Source organism: Arvicanthis niloticus, chromosome 20 (genome assembly GCF_011762505.2).
Source record: "Arvicanthis niloticus isolate mArvNil1 chromosome 20, mArvNil1.pat.X, whole genome shotgun sequence".
Classification (NCBI taxonomy): Eukaryota; Metazoa; Chordata; class Mammalia; order Rodentia; family Muridae; genus Arvicanthis; species Arvicanthis niloticus.
The window spans coordinates 17,238,331-17,261,143 of record NC_047677.1 but is presented as its reverse complement, the minus strand read 5'-3'; the positions used below and the strand labels follow the sequence as shown (position 1 = coordinate 17,261,143).

The 22,813-nt window shown below is 45.3% G+C and overlaps 1 protein-coding gene and 1 long non-coding RNA gene across 7 annotated transcripts in view; one reads left to right on the top strand and one right to left on the bottom strand.

Annotated features, from left to right (window-relative positions):
- Positions 1-2,891, bottom strand: part of LOC143435279 (uncharacterized) — a 16,793-nt gene extending 13,902 nt beyond the window's left edge. The window contains exons 1-3 of one of the 5 annotated variants that reach the window (XR_013105422.1): positions 2,417-2,881; positions 1,545-2,287; positions 1,068-1,217 (exon numbers count right to left, since the gene is read on the bottom strand). This is a non-coding gene — a long non-coding RNA (uncharacterized LOC143435279). Of the gene's footprint in view, positions 1-1,067; positions 2,288-2,416 lie in introns of all 5 variants that reach the window. The other 4 variants (XR_013105423.1, XR_013105424.1, XR_013105421.1 and 1 more) reach the window with 4 other exon arrangements.
- Ddo (D-aspartate oxidase) lies at positions 1,746-22,813 on the top strand. 2 transcript variants are annotated; one of them, XM_034524540.2, is made up of 5 exons: positions 1,746-1,884; positions 3,643-3,817; positions 5,029-5,137; positions 9,303-9,479; positions 20,312-22,813. In XM_034524540.2, the coding sequence occupies exons 2-5, from the start codon at positions 3,652-3,654 to the stop codon at positions 20,877-20,879; spliced, it is 1,020 nt and encodes a 339-aa protein (XP_034380431.1). In that variant the 5' UTR covers positions 1,746-1,884; positions 3,643-3,651; the 3' UTR covers positions 20,880-22,813. The 2 variants fall into 2 exon arrangements, with proteins under 2 accessions (XP_034380431.1, XP_076773095.1); XM_076916980.1 differs by lacking the exon at positions 9,303-9,479.

The window sequence follows — 22,813 nt, the reverse complement described above, 5'->3', positions numbered from 1 at the left end:
CAGTCTCCTGTTTGCCTTCAGAACAAGATGTAGAACTCTCAGCTCCTCCAGAGCCATACCTGCCTGGATGCTGCCATGCTTCCTATTATGACGATAATGGACTGAACCTCAGAATCTGTAAGCCAGCCCTAGTTAAATGTTGTCCTTATAAGAGTTGCCCTGGTTATGACGTCTGTTCACAGCAGTAAAACCCCAACTAAGACAACAGGGTTAGCGGTTTCCCTCTGGCCCTTCATCTTCAGCCTTTATAGCAGACTAAGCACTCCCGAGTTCTGTGAGGTGCTGCGGCAAATGCATTGAACCCAGTGTGGGTCCCCTAGAACCCCAGATTTGTGGTGCTATTGATAGACCCAAGGCACAGGGCACAACCTGAGGTTTGAGATTAGCATCTGACCTTTGATAAGAGGTAAGTCTTAAGAACTGAGCCCTGACCTGTGACATCAGATGCCATCTTCAGGGAGAAGGTGCCAGAATTGAATTGAAGGTGCCAGGATTGAATTGAAAGAGCATCCTGCTATACTGGATGTGTCTGCTGGAGAATCTGTTCTATTGGTTTCTGGATGTGTATGGAGAAAGAACCCATTCCTCTAGTCACAGAAATGTCTCATTTTCTGTGACTTTGGGATTGTGGGCATGAGGGAAAATGCCCTTTCTTTTCCCCTTTGACACCTGGACGGCCTTGTGTAGAATCTTATCTAGCTGAGCTCACCAGAGGCTCATAGCCACCTGCAAAGGGAATCATCTTTCTCCTCTTTTCAGACAGGAAAACAGACTAAGGTAGCCATTGATTTGCTCAAGTGAAGACATCGAAGACCCTGCTTTGATAATGAGACCTCTACTTGGTTGAGAGCATGCACCATGGAGTCTGCTACTCAGAATGGTCTTTATCACACAAGAGACCACCGGCTTTTCCTCAGTATCGTGGAACCTCAGTTTTTATCTCTATAGAATAAGGAGGGTACATCTCATTCCATAGGACAGCAGCAACACAGGCATGGCTAAAGCTAAATCCCCAATTAGTATATTAATATATTAAATATATTTAACACTATTATATTAAATGGTACCTGGGCTGGAGAAATGGCTCAGTGGTTAACATGCGTTGCTCTTCCAGTGTGGTTCAGAGTTTAGCGGCCAGCACATACACCAGGTAGCTCACAATCACTTGTAACTCCAGCTCCAGGGCCCCTGATGCCCTCTTCTGGCCTCCGTGGGCACTACAATCATGTGTACATACCCCAACAGACAACAGCAATTAAAATATAAAACAAATCTTTAAAATATATTATTATCACTACTGTGATACATCCAAATGCTTCTCTAGAAACAAACAACTTTGAAGTGATCAGTGCTTTGCACACGGTTGACACTCAGCAAATACTGGTTCCCTTCTATAAATATTTGGTTCATTCTAACTTTCTGAGTAAGTTGTCCAGCTGCCAACCGGGCTGGCTATCAACAACTTTGAACAGTGCAACGTGGAATCAGGCGTTTGGTTCTAGCTGGGACTTTCTGGAAGTCAGACAGACCACCTGTTTATTTACCACACAAACACATCAGCGGGAGAAACTCCAGGCTGGTGGCAAGCTGAAGTGCTTGGAAGCCAGACAAAGACAGGTCGTGGAGGACGAAAGTTCCCCTGTAGGCTTGGCAGAGAGGCCGTTCCACAGAGCTTCCATGCTCCTCTCTGCTGGGGAGTCAGAGGCAGACACTGTTGCATGGACCAATGGAGTGTAAGCTTAGAGAGAGTGTCCTTAATAATTTCCCCAATGGGAAGGAGTTTTGTTTTCCCTGTCTCTTAGGAGACCAGGCTAACAGGTCACTGGAAAACAAGTGTTGGTGCCAGGGCCTCCGGTGGATAACAGACTGCCTTTTCAGAGACAGGTATTTGAATCCTCATTTTTGGCTCAGGGGTTGTTCTGTATGCATTCTGGGATTTTAGGGGTGTGTCTTGGTGGGATTGGGGCCAGAGATTGACAGGTCACACTATACCAGGATCCTTCCTGTTTCTGGCTCTCTTTCCACTCCACTGACAGCTGGTTATTCTTAGCCACCGATTGCTTTCACCCTCGTGTTAACTTATTAGAGCTGTGGAGAAAGGCTGCTGGGCAGGCAAAGGCACTGCGAAACAAATGGTGGCTAGTAAGATCATGGCTGTCTGTCTTCTATTACCTTCCTCTGGAAACACGTGCAGGACCTCCCTCTCCCAGCCTTCTCCCCTGGTCTGTCTCCTGCGGGACCCTTCTCTTGTCTTCCTCAGCCCCGGCAGTCTGACATCTCAGCTTACCTGCTCAGAAACGCACACAGCTCAGTAGTAGGAAAAGCACACATAAACCTTCCTGAAAGGCTTCAAAGGCTCACAGAGTGGGAGTCGAGAGGATCTAGGAAGGAGGCAGGGAACCACCCATAGCCAGACCTCGTGATGTCTTCTGCCATGGCTGACTCCACCTTGCCCGGTGCAGGAAGGGATTGTGCCAGGGGCAGGTTTTTAGGCTGACAACCCAAACAGCTGGCTGAGTGTTAGACCTTTACCCTCAAAGAATGGCAATGGCTAACTGGAACATTGAGCCAGAGAGAGGGAGTTGGGCACGGGCGCACTCAAGTCAGCAGGGAGTAAGGGATTCCTGCTGCCTCTGCGGAGAGGTTGGAGAACACTGAAGTTACTCTATACCTTCCACACGAGATGTCAGCCTTGGGGTGCCTGGCACAGGCACCTGGTACCTACATTTTCCCTACACCCTCCCACAAGGGATCTATTTGGGAGACAGCCTTCGTGGTCTGTCATTTACCACTTAAAGGAGCTAATAAGAATTCATTTGGTGTCATCTTCAGATGAGGGCACAGAGGCTAAAAGACCACGGGCCATTCCTTTGTGTTATGAAATCATATGTGGCAGCCAGAGATGACCCCTGTGTCTGCTCCCCAGAGTCCCAGGAGCAGAGGTCACAGCTCAGCTGCTTATCAGGACTACTTTACCTCCCCAGCACTCCCTAGGATTTGCCCATAGCAGAAAAGTTCAGGCAAGGTCACCATGACTAGAATTCTACCCCCAAATGCCACGTGATCGATGCTGGGGCACAGCAGGCAAATCTAGGGTGATTGTAGCGACTGCCTGTGAAGAGGCCTCCATGTCCGCACTGTTAGTTATGGAAGGAGACTTTAAAGGGTTGCTGTGGGCTGGAGAGATGGCTTAGCGGTGGCATATGCCTTTAATCCCAGCACTTGGGAGGAAGAGGCAGGCGGATTTCTGAGTTCGAGGCCAGCCTGGTCTAGAGAGTGAGTTCCAGGACAGTCAGGGGTACACAGAACAATCCTGTCTCGAAAAACCAAAAAAAAAAATAAATAAATAAATAAATAAAAAAAAAAAAAAAAAAAAAAGAACACTGACTGCTCTTCCAGAGGTCCTGAGTTCAATTCCCAGCAACCACATGGTGGCTCACAACCATCTGTAATGAGATCTGATACCCCCTTCTGGTATGTTTGTACTTACATAAAACAAATAAATCTTTAAAAAAAAGGGTTGCTGCACCCACGGAAGCATCAGAGAGGCCGCCAGATGTAAGGAAGGAACTGTACGGTCAGACTCCATCAGGGCAGAATACTGCCCTAAGCAAGGTCATTCAGTTGAGTTTTCCTCCTTAGGCCGTGGACATGGTGTGCATTGCGGTCATCGGAGCTGGCGTGATAGGGCTGTCTACCGCCGTGTGCATTTCCCAGCTGGTCCCCGGAAGTTCCATTACTGTCATCTCAGACAGGTTCACTCCTGATACCACCAGTGATGTAGCCGCTGGGATGCTCATTCCTCCTACGTATCCAGGTGAGAGAAGGGTATATTTGTAAGATGCTAATTTCACACCAGGCACCTTTCTTGAGACCACTTCCCAGAGTTCCTTTGCTTACGATAAGCATGGGTGATCCTGAAGATTGCCTGGTGTCCCCCAGTCATCTTTAAAGGAGGCACTTCATTTGAGAGTTCTGCCAAATCGCAGGGGCCTCCGCGCTCTCTCTCTGGCTGAGTGCCCTGGTCTCCTGGGTCAGCTTCGTTTTCTTTCTGCTGTTGTTAGATGAAGCCGTTGATTCATTCCCCGGACTTCTTCCTAAGACATGATTCAGACCAAACATTTTCTGCTCCATGTCTGCCCAGAGTCAGGCTCTTGTGAGGATTAAATGAGCTAATCACAGAGTTTAAAACAGTGCCCTGCACAGAGTCAGCCCTTCATCAGCATTTGCAATTACTCCTGCCACTCTGGCTAAGACAGTCTTGCCCGACCAGCACTTGAATATGAATTAGGTCAGCATGCTTGCTCAGTCCACAGTTGAATTGGAACTGTCTGTTATTTGGGAATGATTGCTCTTAGCCACTCGTCTGCTGTTTTTAGGGTTTGGGGGCAGGAACATGGGAATGCATATTAAATCAGCTCTCCACACTGACATAGGTCACTGGAGGACGGTCCATTGAGGTCTAACATAATTCTGCAGCATGACTCTTATTTCTTCTTTATCTCTAAACAATCGAGCCCATCTGCAATTTGGGAAGAGAGTGTGGCACTCACATGGGCACACTTTTTATTGATGTCAATGCTTAGTCAGTATTACAGAAATATTTATTGATTCTATAACCAGTGCTTTATTTAAAAGTCTTGCTACTAATAGATCCATATTGACCTAAGGTCCCTGCTTGTCACCTATTGTGTTTCCATCCCTCTTACAAGGAACCTCTTAGTTCTTTCTATTGTCCCAGAAATGTGCCTGGCTGGGTTTCCCAGTCACACACACACCCAGTCCTTCTCAGGCTGCCATCTTGGAACTATGCCTATGCCAATGCTTCGGGCCCCACATGCTTTGTCTTTCTGAGCCTGTTTCCCATCCCTCAGTAGAGCATTGCAAGAGTGAGTCAGATAGGCCCATCAACATTCAAAATTCTGGGAACTCTGTCGAAATGCTCCTCCGTGACCACACTCGTGGCAGAAGTCACAGTCATGGCCACTTCCTTCACACCATCCTTTGCTTTTCTCTGTGACCCTGCAGATACTCCTGTGTCCACACAGAAGCGATGGTTTAGAGAGACCTTCCAGCATCTTTCTGAAATCGCCAAGTCTGCAGAGGCTGCAGATGCGGGTGTTCACCTGGTGTCCGGGTAAGGAAAGGAATCTGAAGTTGTTGTAGACAAAAACAAGGTAGAGAGCAGAGGTCAGCAGAGCATTTATCAGCCCCAGGGAGGATAAAGAAAAGACTTCTGAGAACTTGAGAAACGCTGCTTACAGAGTTAGGGGAATTGTTCATTTTTGTTTTCTTTTTTTAAAGATTTATTTATTTTTATGTATATGAGTACACTGTCACTGTCTTCAGACACACCAGAGAAGGGCATCAGATTACAGATGGTTGTGAGCCACCATGTGGTTGCTGGGAATCGAACTCAGGACCTCTGGAAGAGCAGTCAGTGCTCTTAACCACTGAGCCATCTCACCAGCCCCATTTTTGTTTTCAACAATAAATAACCACTGCCATTTCTTGTCATACACATATATAAAATATTTAATATTATATAATATACAATATAATATATTATATATGTATAATACATTGTATATGTGTAATATACTGTATATGTATAACATACATATATATGTATAACATAATATGTGTATAATACATTATTTATTTATACTATATTATATATATTTATAAATTTTATATATATATATATATATATATATATATATATATATATTTACTGAAGGAATGTGGAATGGCTTGCAAATATGGAGAAAACAAGCAAAGGTCCTGAATAGCAAATAAACCCCGAGTGTGGGTGTGTGGAATGTGGCGTAGCTGATGGAAAGCCAAGAGATGGGTACAGGCATGGCAGAGATCTTAGGCAGAGGAGTGTCTAATTTATTTGAGAATCATTAGAAAACAAGATGCCCCCCAAAGTAAGTTTTGTGCATGCATCACTAAAGTTGCTTTTTGGGGGAGGGATAGCGGTGGAAATTGCGCTTAGGGCCTTGTACATACTAGGCCCTCTACAACTGAGCTATCTCTCCAGTCCTAAAATTATCTCTCCGAGTGTCATTTGGAAAATAGTATTTCTGAGATGATCTATACGTTTCTATTTGTTTGTTAATATCTGATTGGGAGGAGATGCATAATTAAGTGAGGTTTAATGATGTGTTCAATTTAACATTTCTAACACAGACAGCTCTCAAAACGTGATGATTTCATCCTACATTCTCCTAGGCAGAGCTTATTAAATGATCTAGCAACTTTAATTCAGGTCTTGGTGTCATTAAAAAACATTTGTCACCCATGTTATCCTATGTGTCAGCACAGCCTTCCAAAGAGCAGAGGGATGTTTTCAAGGACAATTCTATCTTTGTGACATTAATACAATTTAAAAAGTACCAGTCTTGGAACTGGAGATATGGCTCAGTGGTTAGGAGATTTTCTCTTCTCACAGAGGACCTGGGTTCAGTTCCCAGCACCCACACTGTTACTCACAACCACCTGCAGCTCCAGTTCCAGGAGCTCTGGTGTCCCCTCTGGCCTCTGTGTGTCTGCCTACATACAGTATTCATAAACATATGCAAGCACACATACATATACATATAAGAACCAAATAACATTTAAAAAAACAAACAGAAGAAAGCAAAAGTACCAGTCTACCCAACTGATGCCAGGCCCCAGGACACCTCTTCTAAGTTCATGTGTGCATCAAGTGCATACTTGTATCAGAAGAATTTCTATTCTTTCTCCCACACCTTCCCTCACCATAGAACCACCAGGATGGATGGCAAAATCCTTACTTTTCCCAAGCCCCTACCCAAAATGGCAGGTTTTACTTAAACACGAAGCATGGACTTCTTTTTATCAATGGCAGAGTCTAGTCTCTCTCTCCAACGTTAGTTATTGAGCCACATTGAGGCATGTCATTTTCTGTGTTATGGTCATGCTTAATTTGTTCCAAAACCAATAGAAATTCATCAATATTGCCTCTAATTTTTAGAAACATATATGTTCATATATTCTTTCCTTTCAGAATTAAGGCCTTACAAATGTCCCATGTATCTTCGATGTGACCTTAATCTTCAATTCATTCTTTGAAGAGGACTTTTGGCAACCTTCTCTGCAGATGGTCTTCTAGGTCTTAGGGAGGTGACAATAAAGAATTTCACATACAATAAATGCTTAATAAATACACGTTAAGTGAATTTTGCAGAAGACAGACACAGTCCTGTCCTCAAGTGTCTCTGGCCTGAGGGGGAATCTCCCAAATCTTATTAGTTATAAACGAAGTATCAGTGACTGGAGGCTGGAGAGATAGAGAAGACACTTGCTTTAAAGATTCATCAGAAGCCATGTAGGGAAACATGGTTTCCACGAGACACTCAAGATGAGTATAAGTTCATACAGATGAAGGGACAGAGGGAGGCTCACAGGAGACAGGTCCAGGTAGAGAGGACAGCACACACACTGACCTGTCTCATGTGACTGTGGTGTATTGAAAACTCAAGTAAATCCATGGTATTGAGAAGCCATGGGGGTCTTGAACACAGTGAGGTAACTTCAGATTTGTATTGTAAATGTGTTTTATCTGTAGTGGAGAGACTAGGTTAGGGGAAAGAGAGATAATGGTAGGATATATTGATAGTGAGAAGACAGAGTGGATGGATTAGAGAAATGCCTAAGAGGAACTTGAAGGGCTTTAATAGTTAAACTGGGTCATGGTGGCAACTCCCAGAGGTAGAGGCAGGGGAATATCTGTGAGTTTGAGGTCAGTCTGGTCTACAAAGTGAGTTCCAGGACAACCATAGCTACATAGGTAGGCACTGTCTCAAAACAAAACAAAAACAAAACAAAACAAAAATAACAACAACAACAACAACAACAACAACAAAACCCAACTTAATGGTGTGGGGAACTAGGGACCAAGGAGGGCTCTTATGAGCTCCCGGCAAGATAATTAACATTTTAGACTTGGGCCCTGCTGGAGGAGGAAGTGACTGCACTGAAGTTGTGAAGGAGGGCCTCGAACCCAGGAAGGGTTTGCAGATTGACAAGGAAAAAGGCCCAAGCCGCACTTCCTCCTTCTCGGGGTCTCCTGTGAGTGAACACTGGTGTTCTTAGAGACACTAACTGTGGCACGTCAGCAGCCATGTCTTTAACAGGGACAGTCACCAATTGCTGACAGAAACAGCCCAGGACTGAACAAGTCCAGTTGTGGAGCAGCCACTGGCAGCCTGTTCCAGGCCTTTTTTTTTTTTTTTAATCTAAAGTGTTGTTGTTGTTAGTTCTTTGAAAGTTTCACGAAGTGCACTCTGATTGGAATCATCCAGTGTTCACAAGCTTCTTGTTAACTACCGATAGCACTGTTGCCCCCTCCACCCCGACTGTGCTGTGACCCCAGTGCCCCCTCCATAGGCTCCTCTTGGTGACCCCTCACTTTATGACCTAGAACTTGACTTAAGTGCCTGCTTCCCTCCATTATCCAGGTCTGGTGATTCATACCTTTAATCCCAGCACTCAGGAGGCTGAGGCAGGAGGATCACTATGATTTGAAGGCCAGCCTGTGCTATATTGTGAGTTTCAGGACAGCCAAAGTTTCATGGTGAGATCCTGTCTCAAAAACAAACAAAACCCTACTGATTAAGATCTGTTCAAAATCAAGGCTAACCTTTGCATTCCTCATGTTTTCCTTTTCTTCTTCATGTGAAGGGTTGTGTAAAACATTAAAGACGTTTCCTCTAAAATGCACAGTCACGTTTAAGTAAAGGAAATGATGGAAAAAGAATTTTGGAAAAAATAAAGTTCTGTTCATTTTGTTTTGTTTCTCTGTGCAGTCCTGGCTATTCTGGAGCTTGTTCTGTAGACCAGGCTGGTCTTGAACTCACAGAGATCTGCCTGCCTCTGTCTCCCAAGTGCAAGGCATGGGCCACCACTGCCTGGCCTAGCAAGTAAAATTTTAAAAAAGACATTCTATTTATTTTTATTTTATTTTTTTTGACTTGCTGGGGGTTAAACATCTGACCTGTTGAATGCTAGTGGGACTTACTCATTGAGTAATGTCCCAGCCTTGTGAGAACTTTACAAGCATCTGACGCCTTCAGTTGTGAACATCTGAAATCTAGCTACTCACTCATCAGAACGCAAGAGAATGGAGGAATTCATCTCTCCCTCTTTGTGTTTATAGGCAGTAATGTTTTAAAGTGCTTTAGGGAGATGTGTATGAATGAAGTTTAGGGAGTTAATGAAAAACACACAACTTCACAAAATGTAAGGAGCAGTTTCTACTTCCGGTGCTTCAGTTGGCAGATATTTCGCAGTGTCCCCGCTGAAGAAGTGCCTTTCTGGGCTGATGTTGTGCTGGGATTTCGGAAGATGACAGAGGCTGAGCTGAAGCGATTCCCTCAGTACCTGTTTGGTCAGGCTTTTACAACCCTGAAGTGCGAGGCTTCTGCCTACCTCCCGTGGCTGGAGAAAAGGTTGGTTGAAATGTCTCTGTGCTCTGTCCTGTCTGACGTGGTGATAAATTATTGCACAGCCTCATAAAGCACACAGCAGACTCTCTGGGACTTTCTTGTGCGGTCTTACTGCTCACAAACGGCTTGCACAGTGGTCTGTGCAAGCATCTGAGAACATTTAAATTGAGAACCTTTTGAAAGTATGTACTTGCTTCCTTAAAATTTGCACCTTAAACCTTTGAGCGTTCATTTTGGCTTGGTTTCAGCATGCCCTGTGTCTAGATTGTTAGGATACACAGCAAGACTGTTTTCATTTGAGACACACTAATAAATTTGATGATTTTCTCAGCCATTGCATGATGTTGAGGGTCGGGGGTGGGTGGGGTTGTAAAACATATGCACTGTCAGTTCTCAAACTTGGTTGTGGTGTAAAGAACTCATATCTAAAATGTTTGGGACTGGAGGTATTTTGAAATTTAGTTTTCTTTTCTTTCTTCCTTTTTTTTTTTTTTTTTTTAAATATAACTAATGAGCTTGGCATCTGGCCAGATGGCCAATATGAGATGACAAGGGTTACCCGCCCCCTTTTCTTTTATAAAAGGCATTGTGAAACAGGGCAGGGCCTCATAGCAGTCCAAGGGGAGACCTTCAGGCTGGCAGGAGGTGGGGCAGAGCCACCATGAAGGAATTGGGCATCTGGGGCTCACTCTGTGGGCTAGGCAGACCCAGATGGGCAGCCACACAATCCCTGCTGCTCCTCACACTTGGGCCTGTTCTGTTGCCTCCTACACCTTCTCCCCCACAGTGTGAGCACTCAGCCTTCTGTGTCCTGATTCAAAAGGGAACATTCCTCTCAGCGAGCACTGGAGCAATGGCTTCATCCTCAGCGCTAGCTAGGAAATCACAACAACCCAGGACAAGCATATTATTTTATTATAACTTAAATCATTCATTCTTTTCCAAAACCAGCAAAGGTCAACCCCTGCTCAAACATTGCCCAAGAATGCCTAGAACAACCGACATGCAAATGCCCTCAGAGGTTTAGTCACCCATGCAGTTTTGCTTGCCATCTCAGGAAATGAATCACAGAGGCAGTAAGTCTCCTGCCAGGCAGCCTACCTAAGTAAATTATTCTGAAGGGAGCAGAGTCACCCTGTATTTGATGGCATCTAGAAGGTGCTTCCTATCAGTGCCAGAGGCCTATAATTTAGACGAGCTGATTCCTTTCCAGGACGCAGGCTTTGTCCCAGGGCCCACACAGATCGCACAGCCGACCTCCCTGCCCACACCATTGGCATCCCTGCTGTCTTTTCTGGGCAGGCATTGACTCCCTGAGTTTTTCTCCCATTCTTTGGGTTCTCCCACCTGCCTGACACCTGTGATTTTCTCGATTATGTAGAAATACACACCTACACTGCACATCACCTAGGGGACAGGCTGTCCCAGCTTTATGTTTGACCAACTTGCAAGGGCCTTTTCTTGTGTGCGGGGGCAGACTCCTGTGCTCCTCTGGCCCAGCAGCCCACGCTGGGCCTACTGGAGCATAGCTCGTCCGAAGCATCCCCTCAGGGACTGCCACTATATCCTACCTTCTGTCCTCCAGTGCCCGTCAGAGGAGTATGAGACCACACAGGCCCCAGATACAGTTGAATGTGCTCACTGTTGTTTTATTCCTGGGTAAAAGCAAGGATGAATTGAGAGGACACTGTCAAAGGCGGAAAGAGGATGGCGCCTGCTCTTCCTGATGCTGGTGGTAAGCTTGTTAGGAACAGATGCAGGATGCAGGTACGGCAGCCCCTGTGGGTTTATTAAGGCCTTCGTCTGCTTGGAGGCATCTTCCTGGCTGGACCTCCTTCCTCACCATCACCTCTACAGACTAAGGGAGCATGACTATTCCTGTTCAGGCCTGTCTGCCCATAGAACCCCTGGGCCATGTCCATATACCCTCCTCCGAGGGACCGAGGGACTGGAGGCCGCCTTATACCTGATGCCTGTTGTGCTTGGAGTGATTTGTATGTATTCATGGAGTTGGCCAGGCTGGGGTGGACACTGCCAGAGGTGTGCAGTAGCATGCAGCTCACCGTGAGGGAGTTAGTGATAACGTCAAGGCAGAATTAGACCATATGCATCTGACGGCTTTGCCAACCTAAAATATATTTTAAGGCTCTAACTCTGGGAGCTACGTCAGGCGTGGTGACAGGATGTGTTGCTATGAAGAAACTAGGTCTCCCTTTAAGACTTGCCAACTCAAACTTTAAACTAGGCTTCCTCTTGTTTTTGAACAAATTGACTGAACATAGAACATAGATGATTCGTTTTTTGTTTCTTTTTGTTGTTGTTGTTTGTTTTGTTGTGGTAGTTTTTTGATCTCGGATGAGAAGGTGCTGTTCTTTGGGTTGAGGTCTGGGAGTCAGCTTGAAAGCTGATTAACAATGCACATGCAGCAATCCTAAAACAACCCTCACAAGTTCCATTGTTCTTGAGTCCAGCGTGGACATACGGTCCTCTTCACCCTCAGTGTGGCTTCAAGCCTCTCGCTGTTTCTCACACCTCCACTCCGAACTTGCTTTCCCACCGTGACTAAAAGCTCATTCTGATGGACTCTAGAGACCCCCACCAGGGTCGCTTCTATTCATTCTTGGGTGAGGAGACCTGACTCCATATCAAGAGAGAATGTCCTCCTTCAGATACCGAGTGGACCCTAACAAGCCAGGTTTGACCCCATCTTCCTTAAGCCAATAAAGCGCACAGGTAACAGTGAAAAGCAAAGCAGGGCAAACAAACCAGCAAACTAACAGAAAGGAGCGTTATTCAGTCTAGCCACACTGACAAAAACAAAGAGGTCTACTCCACCCTCCAGAACCAGATCCACCTTCAGGGTGCTAAAATTAGATTTGGGTTCAAAGAGAAGGCCAGAGGTATGTGTAACCTAACAGCTCTGGTCAGGGAGTGCTCTGGGTACCACACTGTGTCCAGCTGCAGTCTTTTCTGCACGTGGTCTAACAAATTGCCCAAATCTCTTTCCAGGAGACACTCCCCCTCTGTCTAACACAGTCAGGGTTTCAGCCTTCCTCCCCCAGCATGAGATTCCTGAGAAAATTTAATTTCTTGGGATCCATTTTCAGCAGTCTGAATGCTATATTGAGGGGACAAGCCTGTCTAGATTATTTTCGCTCCTACCAGGGTTCATTCCACACTCAGATCTGAATCTCAATTCCAGGCAGCCCTGCTCCACCTCCAGCTTCCTCCATTCCACTGGGATCGATGCTCTCACCCTCTGAGGCAGGATGCACCGATGCCCGAGAAGCCAGCTGGGCATGGGCAGGGTACCAGCCTCCTTCCTCTCCTCTTAGCCGCAGAAGTTTCCCAGGCATGTAGTCTGCAGAGACACAACCTCAAGTCTTTTACCTTGTCTCCAGCATTGACTTAGTCTGCAAAAGGAGTTTTCCCTTATAGCTTATCAATGCAGAGGACTACTTGGGTAACATTCTCAAAATAAGGTATAGTCTGTCTCAAAGAAATGTTCACCAGCTTAGAACCCACTTAGAATTGAAATGATTTAAAGGTGTCGACTGTTCTTCCTTTTCTCTTCATCAGGTTCCTATTTAAAGATTAGAATGTGTCTCATAGGTGGGTCCCAGGTGAGTGGTCCCAGGGCATGGTTGGGCAGCTCTGTGGAGTGAGTTTGCCACTGCACTGACCTGTTCCCTCTGCCCTGCCCTGCTCTCCCACCCAAAGCTCTCTGCGCACTCCTGCCCGTCTCTGCAGTGCTTCTCCAACAGAGCCCCTCCTTCTGCCTCAGTGCTCTGAGTCAATACAGCTGCCTTTTCCTCACGGGTCCTCAGGCGTTGGTGTGCTCCTTCTACAGGATGGGGTCTCGCTCAGTTGCCGGAAGTCCCAGAGGAAAGCAACTGAGTGTTTTTACAGCCCTGGTTTGTCCCCCCCCCCCCCCGACTTCTGTAATAGCAGCTTTGTATGGTTGTAAAAGCAACTTTTAGGGACCTGGTCATCTAAGTTCATATCTGGCTTCTGGATACAGTTTCCTTCTCTACACTGGTGTGAGGGTCTTGATAGAGATAGAGATAGAGATAGAGATAGAGATAGAGATAGAGATAGAGATAGAAATACAGAGATAATCTTTGTTAGGGTTGACTGCTGTGAACAGATATCATGACCAAGGCAACTCTTATAAGGACAACATTTAATTGGGGCTGGCTTACAGGTTCAGCAGTTCAGTCCATTATTATCAAGGCAAGAGCAGGGCAGCAACCAGGCAGACATAGTGCAGGAGGAACTGAGAGTTCTACATCTTCATCTGAAGGCTGCTAGCAGAATACTCACGTCCAGGCAGCTAGGGCGAGGGTCTTATAACTCACACCCACAGAGACACACCTTCTAATAGCTCCAGTCCCCAGGCCGAGCATGTACAAACCATATCCCTGAAATATATAATGATGGCCAGGCAGCACCATGCACTCACAGTCAGATAGCCCTGGCTGATCTGTCTCTGGACATAGGCAGCAAGTTTCCTCCAGCCAATCCAAAAGGGACTCGGCACAACAAGCCTGGCCAGGCCTTCCCAAAGCTCGCTTGGCTCCTCTCCTGTGACATGTTGGACTCTTACCATAGCTCCCGGCAAGGGCTGTTGAAATAGAAAAGAACATTTGCATTTATTGAATTCTCTCATAGACCTAACTACTCTTTGAGCTGGGCACTCGCTTATCCCTGGGCTATGGTTAAGGAAACAAGTTCAGCGAATTTAAGAAAATTACATGAACCCTAAGGCTGAGAAGTCTACTTATTTCCCTGAATTAAAAAAAAAAAAAAACCCTGAATTCTGATTCAAATGATGGAGCCCAGGACAGAATGTTCAAAGACTAGCACATGGAACCCACAGCCTATCAAAGAAAAACAAAAACAAAGCCAAGATAGCGTTTTTTTGTTTTTGTTTTTTTTTTTTTTTTTTTTTTTTTGTTTTTTTTTTTTTTTTTGTTTTTTTTTTTTTTTTTTAAAAGAGCAACCAGGTAAAGCCTTTAAAGAGTTTAAATGGTTGTAGTTAAATAGGATGTGAAACAGAGCTGCCCATAGATAACAGAGCCTGGCCTTGACCCTTGACCCTTGACCCCTCTTGTTTTTCTAGGAAAACATCTGCAGCAGCTGTGGTTTGTCTTGCCTGGTGTCAGGCCTGCTTCTTTCAGCTTCACAATGAGCTGATGGGTTGCAGGGATAGGGAGGGGTAGACGGCTGGCTCCCCAAGTCTTTTCCCAGTACCTGTCTGCTTTTAGTCTTTGACAGTGCCATGCATATAAGGACTTTCAGTTGTTTTCAGTTCTCATTACCCCCTCTCATGCCTCTGCCTCCTCTGTTCAAACCCTTTGTCCTGGTTTGCTTTCTGCTGCTGTGAGAAAATACAGCCAAAGTCACGTGGGCAGGAAAGGGCTTCCTTGGTTTGTATGTTCTGATCACAGTCTATCATGAAGGAAAGTCAGGACTCAGGGCAGGAGCTGATGCAGAGGCCATGGATGGGTGCTGCTTACTGGATTGCTCTGCATGGCTTGCTTGGTGTCTTACTTAGGGTTTTATTGCTCTGAAGAGACACAATGACCATGGCAACTCTTATAAAAAAAAAACACTCATTTGGGGTTGGCTTACAGTCCAGGGGTTTAGTTCATTATCACTATGGTGGAAAGCCTGACAGTGTGCAGGCATGGTGCTGGGGAAGGAGCTGAGAACTCTATACCTGGATCTACTTGTGGCAGGAAGTGACAATGAGACATTGGCCAGGCTTGAGCTTCTGAGACCTCAAAGCCCATTCTCCCCTAGTGACACACTTCCTCCAACAAAGCCCTACCTACTCCAGCAAAGCCAAACCTCCTTTTTCGGGATATTTTATTTATTTATATTTCAGGTGTTATCCATCCTCCTCCTTTTTGCTTCTATACCATTTTAATTACATGCAAATATTAAGGTCAGTTCTAAGTTGAGGAACTAGCAATACAACAGATGCAAACAGTCAAAGAACAAGCAAGGTAATAAAGTTCCATGAACACTCCAGTGACCACTGTTTCTAAGGGCTTATCAGGATGACCAAAACATCTGAGCCTACTTCCCTGTCCTAGCCCAAAGTCATCTTCATGCCTGAAGCTTACTTCTTTGTTTTAGCCTAAGATTTATTTTCTTGCCTGAAATTATTTCTTTGTTCTCGCCTAATGTCAGATTCCTGCCTGAAGCCCATTTCCTTGTCCTTGGCCAATGTCAGATTCCTGCCAAGCAGCCCCAAAAGCTCTCCACATCACCCCCTTTTTATTTCATAAACAAGACTGAGCCTGTCTTAGGTCATTTTGACAAGAATGCCTTCCTTTCCCATCATGGAATATGTATTATCAAAAGCAATGCATTTCTGTCTTAGGTTGGTAAGGCTCTGTGCAGAATCTTACCTGTCCTTGGCTTGTCAGCCTGTCAAATTAATAACTCTGTCTGGGGGTCCATTTTCAGTTTCAAGTCATATACTTTGGCTGCCAATATGTTGATGTTGTTAAAGACAAACTTTCACATGATGGGCAGGAATAAAAGTATTCCCAGGACAAAAAAGGCTGCATGATCAAGCTATATATGCCATTCTTGACACTTAACCAAAATGGAAATACTGACCTTAAGCCATGGATAATTTTTATCAGCATTATCTGCAGCATCAAAGCTCAGCAGAGCAGCATTCTTTAAATTCATAATCTCACTGTGCAAAGTTAAAACATCCAGAGAGGTGTTAGGATTATGCCAAATACCATGCAAGTGTCTTTAAACTTTTTCCTAATTATAATGACTATCATTGTAAATTTTAGAAGTAACACAACTTCATTGGTATTTGGCATGACACTCGAGATGGCTCCTTACTCTTAAACTCTGAACCTCCTTCCAATAATCTGAATAGGATAAAGAGCATCAATCCATTGTTCCAAATGCCTATCTAAATCCTCTTTTATTATTATGGTTTTTTTTTTTTTTTTTTTTTGTTTTTTTTTGCTAATTGATTAACAAATTATCTGTCTTAACTTGTGCCAAAGCAATTGCAGAAGCAGTGGTGCTAGCAATTAATGTAATTAAAGCTGTTATACCAGCAATAATCAAACCCACGACCCTCTTCTGCTTAAAGCCTGACTCACTTCTTCCAGTACTTGCTAGCTTTTTTCCAGAATAACAAGGTTCTGTGATACTCAAGGCAATAAGACAAAAGCTGGTTGATAGAACCCTGTAACAGACATGCCAGGTTTCAACACACTAACACAATTAGAAAATACACAATTAATACAGCTTACATTAAATACTGTAGAAAAAAGTAATTTTAATTTGACAATTAAAAGAGCTATAACACACGTACTGACACTTGTTTGAAATCCAGATTCTGTCCCAGCTTTATCTTTTGCTAACATAACATCATAGAGAATCGCAGCTAATTTCCCAATATGTCACTGAAAATGTCCAGAACCAGCCTTCCAAATGAAGACTGTTATTTCCAATATTGGATTGATTTCTAGACCAGTACATGATTGAGTCTGAAAAACTGGTCACATTTAAGAAAAATACAAGAGTTGTTATAACTTTTCTTTTTGATTCTCTATCCCACAAGGTCTAAAAACTTGAGGCAAGGCAGCTTGTCCCATCTGGGATATAGGCAAGCAAAGGTGGATCAGGAACATATGTCCAATACAGCTTCCCAGTCACCATTGTCAGGGCACTCAGCCATCTCATGGGTCAGCATGTTTCTTTGTCCCAGCATCAGCATGTCATACCAATCTCCCTGGCAGCCACCATGTTCCTATAGCATCCTGCAGAAAAAAACACAAACATGCCCTCATCCTCATATTAGATAATTACGATCCTGGGCGTGTTAGAGCTCCTAGGAGTCCAGCCTTCTCTGGGCTTTGGGGGATTGGGTGCAGAGTTGATGCTCCGGGTTTGCTCTGCGCACCAGCGAAGACCAGAAGGCAAGGCCAAACCTCCTAATCATGCCACTTCCTATGAGGCTATGGGGGCCATTTTTATTCAAGCCACCACTCTTAGTCTGCTTTCTTATATAACCTAGGACCACCTGCCCAGGGATGGCAACACCTATCTCAATCACCACTCAAGAAAATACCCTACAGGCTTGCCTACTGGCCAATCTGATGGCCGGCATTTTCTCAATTGAGGTTTCTTCTTTTCGGGAGAGTACCTCTAGCTTTTGTCAAGCTGGCAAAAGAAAACATAACAAGAGTAAGTAGCTCACCTTTCTTCCAATAGCCCCTGACCTACTTTTGTGTACTTCTTTTCCTTTTTGTGACCCACTGAGTTTAATTAAAACGTGTATGTGTGTGTGTGTGGGGTGGGGCAGTTATTACTAGAGCATGGGCAAATTATCAGTGGGTACCCCACTGAAATAAACAATACCTTCTCCTCCAGAAGCTACCAGGGAAGGGTGGGGCCTCCTGAGCCCCTCCCCATCCATGATGAAGCATTGTGGGTCCTGTCACTATAGCTGCTGCTGGTTCATGGTTATATGACAATGTCCAGAAGACCTTCCTCCCGCCCTGCTCCCGCCCCCGCCCTGCCCCGCCCAGCCCCTGCCCCTACCCTGCCCCTGCCCCCCCCCAACTCCTCCCTACCTTCTGCCTCTTACACTTTTTCCATTCTATGTTTCTGTAGGGCTGGTGCTTTCTGTCTTAAACACCACAAAACAGTGTGCTGGTTAGAGTTACTGCGAAGCACTGACTCTCTCCTCTTTCTGTGGCCTTGTTCCGCCTGAGAGAATGGCTTCACCTGTAAAGACAGACCGTTAGTGTACATCCAGCGGACATGATCTTGGCTTCCAAATTGTTGCATGGCAAGAGCAGAAACTTATGTCCATGAAATGAGAGGCTCTGTTCTCACTCATACAAATCACTCCAGCACACTGATACTTTTCATGGTTATTTGTGGCCCCATGGATGCCTGCCAGGGTCTTTGATTTTCCTGTCCCAGGTAAAATGCCAAAGCCTTCCACTGGTTTTCTGAATAACAAGCAAGGATACACAGGCTGAACAATGGTGCCTGAAATGTCCTCTTGCACTGAATGGAAAGAAAGTGCACTCCAGGTTTGAAGGCCTAGTATAGCCAGTCTTCTGTAAATGTTTGGTATATATAATACATGAGTCAAATCCAGAGGTTTCCAGCTGTCCTTCAAATTGTTCAGTGGTGAAATAGTCCCCACAGGGAAAGGAATGTGGCGATTGATGAACTGATCACCAGCCACCCTCGGCAGAACTGTGGAGAAGGCAGCTGTCGGGTCTGTGACACTGGGGACGCCAATGCTCTCCTGTACTCTCCTCTACTTGTGGTGTTTTCTAGAAATGAGGCTGGCGTCAGAAAGCCAGTTCCTCGCAGACCTCAGTGCAAGTCACAGTTGAACTTCCCAGCTAGCAAGTGGGCATGGAAAGTCAGAGTCTTTTCTTGTTCCGTTGAAATCAGCAATGAAGCTATGCCATTTCTAGCCACATCTATACGCGACTATGTCTGGGCGGTTCTGGCTTTTCCTGTGTTTTCTTTCTTGTGAAGCTTTTATTCATCTGGAATGGAAGAGGGGCATGCTGAGAACTGGCGTGTGCACCTCTGCTGTCTCAGAGGCAGGGGGGGTACAGGCATCCAAACCTCTGTTGTTGCTGTCAGTCACGTTGTCCCTGTGCTCTCTCTTGAGTGACAGCAGACAGGGAGACAGATGTCTCTGTGGTACCAGTCTATTTGTCAGAGTTATCCAGAGATGGAACTGATTGTGTGTGTTCGTGTGTGTGTGTGTGTGTGTGTGTGTGTGTGTGTGTACACGCACATATCTATATGTTAACACTTCACTCTTTCAGCTAGCTACACTCTCTCCCAGTTCTTCTCTGGCCCCTGAGAAAGACACCATGTCTTACTACATTTTTGTTCCTCTTAGCAGTGTTTTGCTTCTAGAACATCAACCTGCGTCTGTTGAACAGAACTGCCAAGAGTCTCTTATATTAAATCCCCTGTATCCTATAAGAAACCTGGAATAAGATTATAGGATTATAAAGGATTAAGATTATGATGACAAGATTACTGGGCTTATTTTTTTTTTTAAATGGCTACAGAATTTTCACATTCAATATGAAGAGAGTCCCTGGGATGGGTGGTGACAAGGGTCATACAATGGCACAAATGAGCTTAGGGCCACTGAGCTGTATACACAAAAAATGGCCCTGTGGTTAGGTTTTATGCTGTGTATTATCCTACAATTCAACGATGATTACAAGGCTTGCTAAGCCATTTTTCTCATTTGGCCCAACAATAAGAAGCCATTACTCCATCAGCTCTCTATATTGTTCTTTTGATGAAAACATCCCCCCTTACCCTGTGAGTGAGCATGTGTTTGTGTGTATGACAGAGAGAGAGACAGAGACAGAGAGACACACAGAGAGACAGAGACACAGAGACACAGAGACAGAGAGCACGGAGCAACCATCTAGTAGAGAGCTGATGGATACAAAGGCACATGCAAGAATAAACACCGTGTGACACAGAGTGGAGACGGGTAGTATCTGAACAAGGAACACTTGGGTGTCTAAAGCACAGATCAATTTGGTATTTGTTTTGCATCTAGATAGGGGAACTCTGTAGAATGTTATAGGAGCAAGACATGATTTTCTCCGTTTTGGATTTCCAAAGATTAACCATAGGAGTCTCCACTGGCCAAGCACGGAGCCAGACTGTGGTGCGACGCGGGAGCCCTCAAAGTGCCCGAAAGCCTCTTGTTCCAGTTGCCCTTCATTTCTGGGAAGTGGGTGAGCAGGTGGCTGCCAAGGCTCACGCCAGTCTCTCTTTCCCAGGATAAAGGGAAGCGGAGGTCTGCTACTCACCAGGAGAATAGACGACCTGTGGGAGCTGCAGCCATTTTTTGATATCGTGGTCAATTGCTCAGGCCTGGGAAGCCGACGACTTGTAGGAGACCCCTTGATTTCCCCAGTAAGGGGTCAAGTGCTCCAGGCACAGGCCCCCTGGGTGAAGCATTTCATCCGAGACGGGGGCGGACTGACTTACGTTTACCCCGGTACGTCCTATGTAACCCTGGGAGGAACTAGACAGGAAGGAGACTGGAATCTCTCCCCAGATGCAGAACTTAGCAGAGAGATTTTTTCTCGATGCTGTGCTCTCGAGCCTTCCCTCCACAGAGCCCGTGACATAAAAGAGAAAGTGGGCCTGAGGCCCAGCAGGCCAGGGGTGCGGCTGCAGAAGGAGATCCTGGTCCGTGGGGAACAGAGGCTGCCTGTGGTCCACAACTACGGCCATGGGAGTGGGGGCATCTCAGTGCACTGGGGCTCTGCTCTGGAAGCCACCAGGCTGGTGATGGAATGTATCCGTACCCTCAGGACCCCAGCTTCCATGTCAAAGCTGTAGCTGACACCAAGTAACAGCAAATAATCCAGATGACATGGGTCAAAGCACAAGTTAAGGCCCATAACCGGGTCTCATAACTTTCCCACTGCTTGAAGGTCTGACCTTCTTTGCTTCCAAAATTAGTAATTACGCAATGCGTATCAGTAGACGTAGAAAGCTTGCCAGGAATGACACAGGGAACAAAGCTCCATTTTTGTCAAAATACGTGCTATTTAAAAATTCTTGTGCTATAGGGTAAGATTTGGGGAGGATAGAGTGCTAATTTATATGAATGATGTAAGCGATAGGGATTTTTGTATCTTTGGCTCAGAAGCACGTAAGCACACCAGAGGAGACTAATGTGTGGGAAATACTTGGTTCCCTGTCCATCGTAGAGCTGTACGTGATCCTCTCAGGTCATAGAGCCAACCACGGAAGTGTTATCATCTCACTAGATAGGACCACGCAGTGCTGACCACCCCCGCTACCACCCCTACCCCCACCCCTCACCTCTGTATTTAACCGAGTGTAGGCGGCAGCCACTTCCCCCCTCCAGCAGGTACGGATGGAAGCTGATGGAGGCGGAGTTGCCTGCGAAGGCTGCACTGCTTTTGGAGCAGCTTTGTGTCTGTCACTGCGTGTTTTGTTGTTTCTGGGACCAAACACCCAACAGAAACAACCTAAAGAATTAATTTGCTCATAGTTGCTGCCCATCGCGCCAGGGAGGACCTTGTAGAACAGAGCTGTTCTACAAGGTAAATCCATGTCTGTAAGAAAGTAGTGTGAGGAGGAACCAGGGTGGATGGGGTGAGATATGGGGCCCAAGCATTCATTCCCAGTTATCTGCTCTCCTCTCCAATTCTCCTCCAATACCTCTACCTTCTCCCAATAGTTCATTTAATTCTCGAATCTGTCCGAGGATTAAGTCATCGATTAGGTAGGTCATCTGTATCTAGAAACACCTTCAGCCCCACTCAAAGGAGTGCTTTAGGGCTCTCCTAAGCAGTCCCCTATCTTGTCAGGCTGCCCATAGGGATTTACCATAGTAACCACGGAGGGTGTATACTCCGTTACCACAAATGATCCGGAGCCGCTGACCGCGTAGTGGATGAACACTGTTGAAGATGGAGTCGTGTATGCAACCGAGGAGCTAATTTAGTAATGGAGACAGAGCAATTATTTTAAATGACATACGACACAAAGTGTTCTTCATGTCAAAAAGTGTGGGGGAGGGAGGGAATGTGTCTTGTGATAATGTAAATTTGAGAATTGCTGAGTTGAGTAATTTAACCTGGCTCCCTAACTTAGGTCTATTCAGAGCCCTTAACCTCTCGTGTACATTGCGGAACCTCGGTAGGGTTTTTGGCCCCGGGAAAGATTATTCATCGAGGTAAGCAATCCTCGGCAAAGATGCCATTAAAGTTTGGAGAGAGGTACTTTTTGTTTGTGAATAATAAGGCCTGTTTTGAACCTCCTAGGAGGTATGGGATTGGCCACAAACACAGGGGCAGGGCTGGAGAGATGGCTCAACAGTTAAGATTGCTTGCTGCTCTTTTAGAGGAAATAGTTTGTTTCCTAGTGCCCGTGAGGTGCCTACAACCTCCTGTAACTACAGCTTCAAGGTTTCCAGCACCCTCTTCTGGCTTTTGTAGGTATACACACACACACACACACACACACACACATTAAATAAATCTTTAAAAAATATTTTTAAACCTATGGGCGAGAAGCTTGTTTTTGCTTTTTTGTTGAGGTTTTGTGTGTGATTTTGTTTGAAGAGAGCACTGGGCTGGGGCTTCAGACAAAACAGTGTTTAATGGACTGCTAAAATTCTTGCTAAATCAAGCAGGCTCATTTCTATTCATTTCCACCAGGGGGCGATGTTGTATCAATCGCAAATAAACCAGAGCCTCTGAAAATGTAGAAATGATAAGAAATAAAAAGTAGATAAGGAA